Source organism: Apis cerana, linkage group LG15 (genome assembly GCF_029169275.1).
Source record: "Apis cerana isolate GH-2021 linkage group LG15, AcerK_1.0, whole genome shotgun sequence".
Taxonomy (NCBI): Eukaryota; Metazoa; Arthropoda; class Insecta; order Hymenoptera; family Apidae; genus Apis; species Apis cerana.
This window is the reverse complement of record NC_083866.1, coordinates 2,524,189-2,537,342: the sequence shown is the minus strand read 5'-3', so window position 1 is coordinate 2,537,342 and position 13,154 is coordinate 2,524,189. Positions and strand designations below refer to the sequence as shown.

The 13,154-nt window shown below is 24.0% G+C and overlaps 1 protein-coding gene across 7 annotated transcripts in view; it reads right to left on the bottom strand.

The window, feature by feature from the left end:
• LOC108000772 (ras-related protein Rab-32) overlaps positions 1 to 13,154 on the bottom strand; it is a 49,525-nt gene that overhangs the window by 14,560 nt on the left and 21,811 nt on the right. The window contains exons 1-3 of one of the 7 annotated variants that reach the window (XM_062085440.1): positions 5,822 to 6,122; positions 2,729 to 3,383; positions 163 to 603 (exon numbers count right to left, since the gene is read on the bottom strand). The exons of 4 other annotated variants lie outside the window; for them this stretch is intronic. In XM_062085440.1, the coding sequence (XP_061941424.1) occupies positions 163 to 603; positions 2,729 to 3,068 (781 nt within the window). In that variant the 5' untranslated portion in view covers positions 3,069 to 3,383; positions 5,822 to 6,122. Of the gene's footprint in view, positions 1 to 162; positions 604 to 2,728; positions 4,701 to 5,821; positions 6,123 to 13,154 lie in introns of those variants that run through there. 2 more of the 7 variants (XM_062085441.1, XM_062085442.1) reach the window with 2 other exon arrangements.

The window sequence follows — 13,154 nt, the reverse complement described above, 5'->3', positions numbered from 1 at the left end:
TCCATCTAGAGCCAGAAGAAAGAAAAGTCGCAGAACAAAACAGAATGGAAGTAGAAAAGGGGAGAAAGAGAAAAATAGCGAGAGAGAGAAAGAGAGAGAAGACAGAGAGAGAGAGAGAGAGAGAGAGAGAGAGAGAGAGAGAGAGAGAGAGGGATCGCTCACCGTGCTCGCTCGTCAAATTGAAGCTCCTGATGGTAAACGACGGCGACTTGCTCTGTACTACGGTCACGCTGCTCACCAGTTTCTCTTGCTTCTCCGGTTTCCTCGGCTCTCCCTTCTCTCTGTCCACGTCGTACGAGGGTTCTACGGCCTCGTAGCCGTCGTGATGGCCGAGCCTCTCGACCTCCTGCCTTTTCCTCCCGATCCCGGACGAACTGTCCGAGAAACTAGGCGACTCCTGCGACGATTGGCTCTGTGGACGGCTGTTATCACCACCTTCGGGCGTGTGCCTGGGCTCTTGCTCGGTGGACAGGCGAAATTTGTTCAGGCTTAATTTGCGTACCAACGAGTTTGACTTTTTCTTTTTCTTCTTCAAGGTCGTCGTCGAGCCACCACCCTTGCGATCATCCTCCTCCTCCACCGGGCTCTGCTTGCGATCCGTCTCTGTCACGCGAGAGAGAGAGAGAGAGAGAGGGAGGATTTCCGGTCAGAGAATAGATTTTATAGAGAAGTTTTATGAGATTGTATCGAGTTCGAGGTTTGGATTTTTTTTTAGATTTGTTGGTAAGCGATGAATGATGTCCGATTTAGGGGAATTTAGTTAGAGTCAGTCTAGCGATTTTAATTAAAGAGATATAGTTGATATTATTTCTTTGATAATAAATATCAGATATGGTAGATTAAATTGTTAAGAAAATATAATATTTTGCATAGTAACATATTGTTTTTGATGATTTCAATAAATATAAAAAGAAAAATATATAAATCAGATTAGTGAACATAGTTATGAAAATGTAAGTATAAATTTGTGTTGATGAACAGTGGATGAGTGTTTAAAATTGTGAAAAATAATTTTGTGATTTAATTAAGTACAAAATATATACTATAATAAATATAATTGGTATAGAATACATAAATATATAGATATAAGTAATAGATATATGTACATGATTGATAAAGGATATGATGTGAAAGTGAATATAATAAATGATTTATTGGTGAATAGTTAAAGAATGAATTGAAAGAATTGAAAATGGTTTTGTGATTTTACAAAAATAAAAAGAATATAATAGATTAATATAATGGCAATAGATGGCTATTGATGAATAAATAGATAAAAGTAATAAATGTTTAAAAAATATAGTGCTAAATTAATACTTAAGAAAAATATAATATATATTATAAATTTAGAACTCATAAAAAAAGAATATAATACTACAAAAAAAGAATATAAATACTCTATGTATATTCTAAAAATAAACTAAAATAATAAATATTTGAGCAAAATGTGTTGTATTTGTACGTAAAAGATTTATGTTATATTATTTTCTAATTAAATTATTCTATTGGGTCAGAGGTTCCTATATTTTTAATTAACTAAAATTAGCACATGAACAGAACTAAAAATTATGTAAATCAAAAAATAAATCGATCACATAAATCCATTATAATTAAGCAACTCTTGATAATATCGTTTGATAATAAACGAGATACAATGCAACCATTAAGATTAACATCTCAAGGAATTCGTTCAGAAATTTAGAAAAGCATTCTATTGATTACTTTATGTGTCAAGTATTATAACGATTAAAACAAGTGTCTTTCAAAGAAAATGTCCAATTTAAAAAAGAAACAGAGAACTGCATAATATCGAATCTTCAAAAAATTTTTTTGTAATTGTTTTTGTATTCAATTATTTATAAAATAAATAAAAAAACATATGAAAAAATAACTTCGAACAATTCTAATAGTTGATAAAAAAAAATTTCAAAGTGATGATCATCTAAAATAATTATAAATATTAGCAAATTAAAATTGAAATTAAAACTAGCTTTATAAAAAAATAATTTTTTAAAAATCAAAATAAATAGAATAAGACAAAAAAATCTTTAGAAAATTCTACAGAGTTCTTTTAGATCATCAAAAAAACAAGTAAATCCTGAAACCGCCTGAAGAAGCCTTAAAACAATATTCTATCAATAACTATTGTCAAACCAATACCTCAAACCAATCATCCTCAAAGCAAACGGTGATTAATAATGGTTCTCAATTTATTTTAATCACTAAATTTTTTTTCTTTCTTTTTTTCAAAAAAATTAATTTTAGTAATTTTTATAAATACAAATTATTATTATGCAATAATTTGTAAATATTTTATTGAATTTTACTTAAATAAATGTGTCTATTCAAATATCAATTGGAATTCTAATCAATTGGAAGATCTAATTTAAAAATCCTAAATTCTTTCCAAGGAATATAGATAATTTTTTAAATTTTATTTTTAAGTAATTTTTATCTTAAACATTTTTAATTATTAATTACATATTAATACAAAATCTATTTAACTATCCAAAACTTCAACATCTAATTTCACCACAAAACTTCAACTTTACAATCAAAACTCTAAGATCCTATCATAGAAAACTTCACCAATCCTTGCAAATCTCATAACAAACCAACTTCATAGAAAACGACAGAAAATCAAAAAAAAAAAAAAAAGAAAAAGATAAATATCTCAAGAAATCACAACAATCCTCAAACCCAAAGGACCAGATTCCAAAGAATGAACCTTTTTCCTCGACATCCGGCTGAAGCTCGGCAGCCGGCTCGTCCAGCTGCCTGTTCTTTTTCTTAATCTTGAACAATCCACCCTCTTTGCGGAAGCTGCTCTTCAACGCGCCGAATCTGCCCCTCTTCTTGTCCTCTGTGCCGGTCGCGTCGGTGGTGGTCGAGACGGTGGTCGTGCCAACGCTTGTCACCGTGTCCAGGCTGGAACTGCTATCGCCCACAGTCACGTACTCGCCGGAAGTGCTGCACGCGAGCCTATTCCGCTCCTCTTCGGACGAGGAGCGCGCGATTACCGTGTCCGGCGAGCTTCCACCCTCGTTTGCGCTCTCGTTCCGATCCATACGGGGTAGAAGGAGGCCAGATTAATGGGGTAGGAGTGGAACAAGTCGATTTTCTTGATCTTTTAACGATCCACGAATCACGATTCTCACTCTGGCGGGTTCGAGAGCCAGTCCACAGGCTGGCTTCCTACAGTCGGCGTGGAAACCTTAGAACAACCGCCTTTCTAGGTTCGATCGGGCCGGCCACCACGGATAATCCGCCACGTTTCCCCCTCTATTTCTCTTATTCTATTTCTCGGCTAGTCTATCCTATCTGAACGGTATGTCTATGATAGATAGAGGAAGGAACGCCTTCTAAGTTCGGTGGATAATCTACTAAATGATTTGTCATGTATGTAAGTACATACATATGTAATAGGGGACTTATAATTGGAGGAATATTTCTGGATATATAGTTCTGATCTTTCTTATGAATGGAATACTTGTATATACTTGTATATAAGTCTCAGTTGAAAAGACAATCTTTTGGATAACTTTTGGATAATCTTTTGAATATTTTGTCTATGTAGAATGTATCTTTAATGAATGGGAGACTTGTAGCTAGAGAATATCATTTGGATATTCCATTGATTCTAATTATATTGTGATAAAAAATTTATAAATATCAATTGAAGATATTGTGGTTCTTTTGAATATCCTATTTATATAAATAAAGGAATTATAATTAAAGAAACATCTTTTAATTTCTAGTTCTATTTTATAATGAGAATGTCTGTATAATAGGAAATCTCTAAGTTGAAGAAATATCTATGTATCCTGTTTACGTAGAGTAATTTTATGATAAATAAGTAATCTATAAAAAATGTTTTTTGAATTTGCTAGATACTTTCTTAAATATTCTGGTCTATATATGTATGATATAAATAGAAAAGCTATAGAAAGCAATTGAAAGAATTTGATAAATATTTTCTTAAATATATAATATATATTTTTATATATAATAGATATTCTTTTAAATACTCTATTTTAATATATCTATACTGTATCTTTGATAGACTTACAGCTGAAGAAATATTTTTTGGATTCAATAGATACCCACATTCTTGGGTATACTGTTTCTAATAAATATGTAAATAGAAAACTTAATATAAATTGAAAACTAACAATTGAAATAATGTCTTTTAGATTTAGATTAAATAGATGTTCTCTAAATATTTTGTTTTATGTTCTATGATATGTCTGTAATAAATAAAAAATTTATAACGTATATTAATTCTATATTCAATAGATATTTTTTTTTCTGGATATTCTATCTTATGCATATTATATATATATAGTGAATATAAATATCTGAAGGACGCTTCATGCGAATAGAGATCAGGTTTGTTATGGATAGAAAGTTAGTGAAATAGAGAAGCCTGGGAGCTGTGACTATTCGCAATTTCCTGGATACTGTGTAACTCAAGGTTCTTTGACACTAGGTCAGGAAGGAGGTCGTTGCTTGAGATCTTATAAATGGATCATTAAAATATACTTCCAAAATGACTACTTCGTCAAAATAATTTAAGATAAAGATAATAGATATTATTTTTGAAAGATAAAATTTTCAATCTTATTTATAAAATATTATTTAAAATATCTTCAATTATTTTCTTAAGATTGATTCTTTTTTTTAGATTAAATATAAAATAGATAATTCATTGAATATGTAATGAACATTATATTATTTATATTAATTATTATATTAATTTAATATAATATAAATAATATAAATATATAAAATTTAATAAATATTATAATTTATTTAAATATTCATTGTAATTAATAAATAAGTATCCTTATACTTTTGAATTCTTTTATATCTTTCTCAAAAATAAAAGATAATTAACCGAAAGAAAAATATTCGTAAAGATTCTACTTTGTATATTCTGTACTAAATTCTGCACTCTTGTTTCGAGTTTCTGAATAAAAAATGATTAGAAGAATCTTGACCCCGTTTCCTGGGAAAAAACTGAAGGTAAAAAGAGAATAGGTCAAAGTTTAACTTGACGTTTTAAATAGAATTGAAATCTTCTTAAAGAACCAAATTATAAATTCTATTTATAATGAAATAGCTGATATTTGATTTTTTAATATTTATAAAAGTAAGAAAATTTTTATAAAGTAAAGAAGTGAAGAATTTTAATTATCTAAATATTTTATAATAAAAAATGATTAGAAAATACTAGAAAATATTTTATAATAAATAACAAATAATAATGTATAATTCGAAAATATACAAATCATTATTATATCATATTTAAAAAATTTAAGTTTGATTTTGAATGGTTTTTAGTAATTCTATTAATTTTTCTAAATCACTAACTAAAAAAAATGTCATCAACGATAACTTATATACAATTTTTGTTTTTTAATTAAATTTATTGTTTTACATTATTTTATTTTTAAATTATCAAAACATCATTATACAATAAAATGCTAAATATTTAAATTATTCTCATTACTAAATATTTATAATTTTGTATAAAATTCAGCAAATACAATTGCTAATATTTTTATGATTATTCATGTATATTATCTAGCAAGTAATTTCTAATATATTTATTTTTACTTTTCTATTCCTAAAGAAAATCCTATTCCTAATTTTATCAATTCTTATTTCCTAAAGAAAAACAAAAAAAAAATCATAATCGATAATTTTTCTTTTCTCATAATCAAATAAAAATTCCAATCATAAAACAGATTACGTATCCAATTCACGAAACATTGATGAAACAGAACTTTCTTTGAAGGTTCACTAGCGGAAACCTTACAAGAATTCAATCGACCACCTCGAATATCCACCATCATTCGCACGCACTTTCGCGCGTATTATACGAAAGCGTCTGAACAAGAAGAAACAAAAGAAAAAAAAATAAAATAAAATAATTGAAAACAAAAAAAGTCGAGGAATCGTTCGCGACACTAACGATCCCATGCACGATACCGCACTAAAAGCTCATATAAAAATATCCAAAGGAGGACACGAAGGGAGGAGCGTTATGGTACCCCTCCACAAGAAGGTGTTTGTTCGCGCATTAACCAGCCTCGAGACGAGTTTTCTGCGCTTCCTGATCCCCGTAGACGGATCCACGACGCCGTGACAACACACATAGGCGTAATATGAGTGTTTGGTCTTTGGACATAGTGTGTGGTGAGCCGCAAGGTCTTGTCATGCAAGTATCGTCCCCCCGTGCTTATTGCGGCTCCACCTCGGCGAGTAAGTAGTACGTTACGTAAAAAGTTGATTTATAGAGTTGAATGTTTTGGATAGTAAAGAAATGGATTGTCAGTTGAGATTACAAGTGGTTAGATTATTAAAAACTGGATTTATGGAAATTGGATCTTTTAGAAAGTATGGAAGTGGATTATTGTCAGTTGAAATTGTTTTAAGTTAAGTATTGAAAAAAGTGGAATTTTTGGATGGGAATTTTGAAGACTTATTGTTAAATATTGTTTAAATATTAAGAAATATAATTTTAAAAGTTGAATATTCTAAAAAATGTAAAACTAAATTGTTATATGATGGTTAAAGAAATTGATCTTTTAGGAAATATATATTTATCAATTAAAATTATATTATGTTAAGTATTGAGAGAGATATTAAAATTGAGATTATAAAGAGAGAGATTATAAAATTATAAATTAAAATTTTAAAGATATAAATTATTAGATTAGATTAATGAATAAAATTTTAAAATATAATTCTAGATAATATAGAAGTAAGTAAAAGATGATAGTCGATAAATATAAATGATTAAAGAATGAAGTTTTAGAAATTAGATCTTTTAGGAGATATAGAAATAAATTGTTATATGATTGTCAATTAGAATTATATTAGATTAAATATTTTATGATTGGAGTTTTAGAAAATAAAGACTTATTGTTTAAAATCAGAATTAAAGAATTAAAAAATAAAGTTAAATATTAAAAAATATTGAAAACTAAATTATTAAATAATTTTTATTTGTATATAGTCAAGTATTAGAGAAGTGAAACTTTTGAAGGATTGAAATTTTGAATGTAAATAATTATTATTTAGAATTACATTAAATCAAGTATTAAAAAAGTAAAATTTAGAAATTAAATATTTTAGAACATATAAAATTGTATGAAATTTTTGAGATTATATGTAATTAAATATTTAAAAAATGGAAAAATTTGATGTTTTGAAATATATAGAATTGATTGCTACTTAAAGTTACATCAGATACTAAAAGAAATGAAATTCTGAAAATTGGATATCTTGGAATATTGTTATATTATATGATTTGAGTTATATGTGATCAGTTAAAAGAAACAGAATTCTGGGATTTCATAGAATTTAGTTTTCCTGATATAAAATATTGTGGTTTGTATAGATATGTCTAATTGTTAATTGTCTAATTATTGATTATCCTAGAAAGATAATTAATATTCTTATATTAAAATTAGCTTTCATGTATATAATAAAAAATTTAAAAAATGATCTATCAAAAAATAAAAAATATATAATAGCTTTTATAATTCAATGAGTATATACTATTGAAAAAAATTCATTGTTTTTTCTTAAAACGGTTCGCTTTTACTTTTACTTTTGCTCTCTCTCTCTCTCTCTCTCTCTCTCTCTCTCTCTCTCTCTCTCTCTCTCTCTCTCTCTCTCTCTCTCTCTCTCTCTCTCTCTCTCACGTGTGCACGTGCGTACATACATACAAACATTTTCAGTTTTATTCTCTTATATATAATTATATTGAAATAAATTATATAAATTATGATTGTTTTAAATAAATGAGTTAAAATAATAAAAAAAATATGAAGAAAATATGAATTACTTAGTCAAACTGATCATAGGATATTGAATAACTTGTAAGCAATTCAAATAATATCTTCATTTAAAATCTATGATCTAATCAAGCTGAACTTGATATCTGAATGTTAATAATATATTAATATTTTAATTATATAATAAGCAAGAATCAACAACAAGAAAAAATATCAATTTTCCAATAATAAAATTCATTGTAAGATATTTGATATCAAGATAGAATATAATGATATTTATTACATTAAAGACGTCACATTTATAATGTTTAAATTATCTTTAATATCATATCAATATTAAAATCATTATTGCTTTTTAATAATGATAAAAAAATAATAAGTATTGATATTCAAATTATCGAAATATCTCTCTTGATGAGATATATATATATATATATATATATATATATATATATATCAATCTTTCTTATAAAAAATTTCCAATTATTTTTTCTTAATCATATCTAATATCAAATATTTACTGCTAAATATTATTCACTGCTAATATGTATTCCAAAAATTAGTTTAAAATTAAAATCAGAAATTTTAAATAAATGACGTTACTAGATAAATAAAATAAATTTAAAAAAATTATATTTTTCATTTTCAAGTTAGATTCTAAAAAATCAACTTCAAATCTACTATTCTATCTATTTATTTATTTTATATTTGTTTTGAATATTTTTTTCATTTTTTAACAATTTGATTAAAAAAAATGTAAAAAAAATTAAATTATATTATTTTCATTAAATCTTCATTAAATTTTATTATTGTCTAAAAAAAAATTACAAATGAAATGTTGTGAAAACTTAAAATTTATGCACTTTATTTACAAATATGTATAATAATTACATGTTATACAATATTAAAGAGCTAAGAAATTATATAATGATTTTACAAAATATTACAATCATATTATTTCAAACAAAGGTAAATATAAAGCAGATTCAAGCAAGGCAATCTCGTTCAAATTACAAAACAAAGTAATCTTACCAATTACTAATACTCATTTGATCTATGAGAAAATGAAAATTGAGAAGATGAAACAATAATTTTATTTAAGGACAATCTCGATGACTATTACTCCACGTTACGATCTTGCTGTTTTCGAGGGATGCATTATATAAGATACTAGTTTCTAAATGATTTCATTAAACACGATCTCTATCTTTTACGAGTTTTATCATTATTTTTTGATTAAATAACAAGAATTAATTAAAATTCATTTTATCGTTTAAAATTATCAATTATATCGTTTAAAAAAATGAAATTCTTTGGCAATAATTAAATTTTTATTATAACTATGATTTAAATATTTATTAATAAATATCTATTAATACATTAATAGATATATGTAAGTTCATATATTTAATTTCATATTATTTAATATTATTATCTAATTTATATTATTATATACAGATTAAATCTAATTTTATATTAATATAAATTTATTTATTATCATTATGATTTAAATGTTTACTTTGTTTTAGTATTAAAGATAAATTCTTTTATAAATTTTATGAAATTTATATATATATGTTATATTTTTCATTTCATATGAATTTTTAAATTTCTTTATTATAGTTATATGTATAATTTAAATTTTTTTCCAGAAATTATATTGGTAAAATCAATAAATTTTCTATAAATCAAAAAATTATTCTTTTCTTGTAATTAAAATATATATGGAAATTTATTTGCAAATAAAATTTTTATTTCCTTTTCTTTTCTACCATATCAATCTTTTTTTCTCCTGTCATAGTAGATTATCATATTATTAATTTCTAAGAAAAATATGCCGAGAAAGTAGAACTGAATGCAATTAAAATAAAAAATTATTAATAATATAATGAATTTATACATATATAAAAAATTATTATATTCTTATGTATAAAAAATTATCTTATAATTTATTTTAATAATCATAAAAGACTTTCTATTTCCTTATAATTTTAATCTTTCTCTTTTTCTTTCTAATCTCTCGTCTTAAAAAATAAAACATTCTCTATAAAAATTCAAGAAATCCAGTATGTTACAATTGAAATTAAATTCATTTTGAATTTCATTAATATTTTAATTTACTATGCTTCTTCTCATCGTGTTTTTCTTTTCATCATGTTATAATCATTATTACGTAATTAGTTTGCATATGCATCTTTGTAGTTGGCATGACCTATCGATTTGAATAATTAACTTGTCTTTGATTAATTAACTTGATGACGAAAGAATTTGTTGTTTTTACGTAGAAATAAAATTATTTTTACGCTGTTGAATCGTCAACAGGTTTTTTTATCCTTAGGGAATGAAAAATTTATATTTTTCTGTTTTTTTGCATGTGAACTTGCGTTCAAGTGGTAAGTTAATTTCGTTATAAAGAAAAAAAATAAAATAAAATTGTATTTTCATTGATACTTCTTCTTCAACTATATTTCAATTTTAGAATAGAACAACATTGAAAAAAAAATCACAAATTACACTAAGTCGAAGTCATTATTTTGTTAACAATTTAACCAAAACTTAATCCATTTAACTTAAGATTCGAAACCAAAATGATTCATTATTAGAGTTACAAAATATTTTTTTCTTAAATAAAAACATAAAAATCAGAATCTATTAATGAAAATTTATTAAATTTATTTAAATTAAAATAATAATTTCTACAATTATCACAGAACCTTTTTGCAAAATAAAAATCATTTCTCTATTAATAAAATATTTCAGATATATTTATTATGATATATTTTATATATTTAATCAATAAAATTCTTATGCATCATTTTATATTTACAAACTAAAAATATTATTTTATCGAAATCGATGAATCACGAGATATTAATAGAAATAGATATCGCAAACGTTGATCTAGAATTATTTTTGATTGCTATCTATTGTCGACAAAGAAGATTTCGTAGTCATAATGCGTGAAATGAATAAATGACTTCTGGAGAAAGAACGATCAATAGATCATGGTGATTATCGTACGCCTCATTAATTCGTCACGTTATATCGAACAGAAGAAGCATTTCGTCCTTGACAATGTTAATTAGTAGGCTGGTATAATTATGAATTTCTACTCGTTCGAGAAAATGTGTTTCTCTTTCTCTGCGTGAAATTGTTCGTAACTATTTAATGTAAGTTTTTAATCTATAAAATCTAAAATTCATAGGATTTTATATATTTAATATAAATTTTAATTTAATATTATCTGAAATATAATATTACTATATCATTGATAAGATTATAAAATGAATTAATTTAGTAAGAAATAATAATTTTTTGTAATTGAGAATTCATAACTATGCATATATAAAAATAAAAATTATTCATTTTTAAATTAAAATTTAAATAAATTTTTTTTAATTTTTATAATGTAATATTTTGTTTAATTTAAAAAATTTTTTAAAAATTTAAATTGCGAATAAAATAAAACTATAAAACTATTCATTGATTTTTTTTTCATCAAATAAACTTCTATAAGTTATTAACTTTGAAACCTTGACCTAAAAAAATCTTTGATCCAGTTTTTCAAGTTTCACGAAACTTGGAAAACTATTATAATGTACCTGAAATCATTGCATCGGCATATCCTAACCTATAATAATTAAAATTGCACTCTTCGAAACCTATTTTATCATTCTTACAAATTACAAGTAATAGCTATACAATTTCTCATTGAACTGTAAATTTTGTATATGAAAAAAAAAGAAGAAATAAATATTAATTTTAAAATCTTCTTTATTAAAAAAATGTTATATATAGAAACTATGTTATTTTTATAAATTTCTACTAACAATTTTTAATATAAATATTTTAATCATAAGAAAATATAAATATAATTGACAGTAAATAATAAAAATCTCATTTTTTTATCAATTCGAATTAATAATAAATTTATTATCAAAAATATTGATTTTTATTTTTTATTATTTATTCATTTTATTCTAATTATGGATAGTAGTTTATTACATTTTTTATACAATTCTAATGTATTACATTTTTATAGAATTGTAAAAAAATCCTGGAAAATATTTTTAGAATAAAGAATAGTGTAATCATGAATTACACTTAGATTAACACTTGTAATAGTATCTATATGTAGTGGATTTATTTACTATGTCGTATGCATTAGAATGCATCATATGTAATATTCTAGAGGATGAAAAAAGACGAAATCCTAATAGAGAGATCAAACAATTTGAAGGACACGTGATTCATCGAAATTTTTATGAAAAGAGTAAACGTATCGTATTTTATATTTGTATATAATTATATTGTACAAATATACAAATAACAAATACTTTAAATATTTTTTTCTAATACTTAGACAATCACAGAGATTTTATTGTGATTTCTTTTTGATAAAAAAAAATTTTTATTTTTTACAAAAATGAATAAAGTTTTTTTTTATATGATTCCTTTCAATAATTGTAAATATGTACAAAAAATAATAATAATTTTTATTTTTAATATATATAAATATTTAAAGGATAATAGTAATTTCCATGTTTTTATAAATATTAAAAAAAATTATGTCAATTATGATAACAAAAAATTATCATGTTTTATAATTTAACGTTGCAAATATTGATAATAACTATTTAATAATATTTTATTTAGATTAGTAAAAAGAGCTTTAATCAAATTTTACAAGAACAAAAATAAAAAAAAATTGAATTGAAAAAAAAAATTGTTCATCTGGAATTTTATTTATATAATATTTCATATAATTCTAATATCCATGGTACATATCTACTAAGTAGCAAATAATATTATATAACTTTCAGATAATTTTATCAAGTAGATTGAAAAAATACTAAATAAAATTAAAAAAAGATTTTCGAGATTTCGTTGATCACGATTTTCTTACATATAATATATAATATATAAATATATACATTATTTCAAATTAATATATATATATATATATATATACAGTGATGAATTAAAATCTAATATCAAAAGTTTGATAAAACTGTGAAGAAATTATTATGTAAATGTTTAATTTACTTGTTATTAACATGTTGTTTACTATCATATTTATTTTTTATTATTAAAAATAAAAACTATTAATTTCAAAATGTTTAAAATGTATAAAGATGTGCAGTATTCTTTCTCTGATAATTTAATCAATACATTAATTGCAGTTCTTTTTATGAATTCATATATATATATATATTAATTTATCAAAATTTACTGCATTTCTTCGGAGTCACTGTATATAACTATGAAAATTTACATACTTTGTTTAACAATAGTGATTCGACAACAGCTCAGGAAAGATTGTTCGCGGTGAAAGCTTGGATAAAA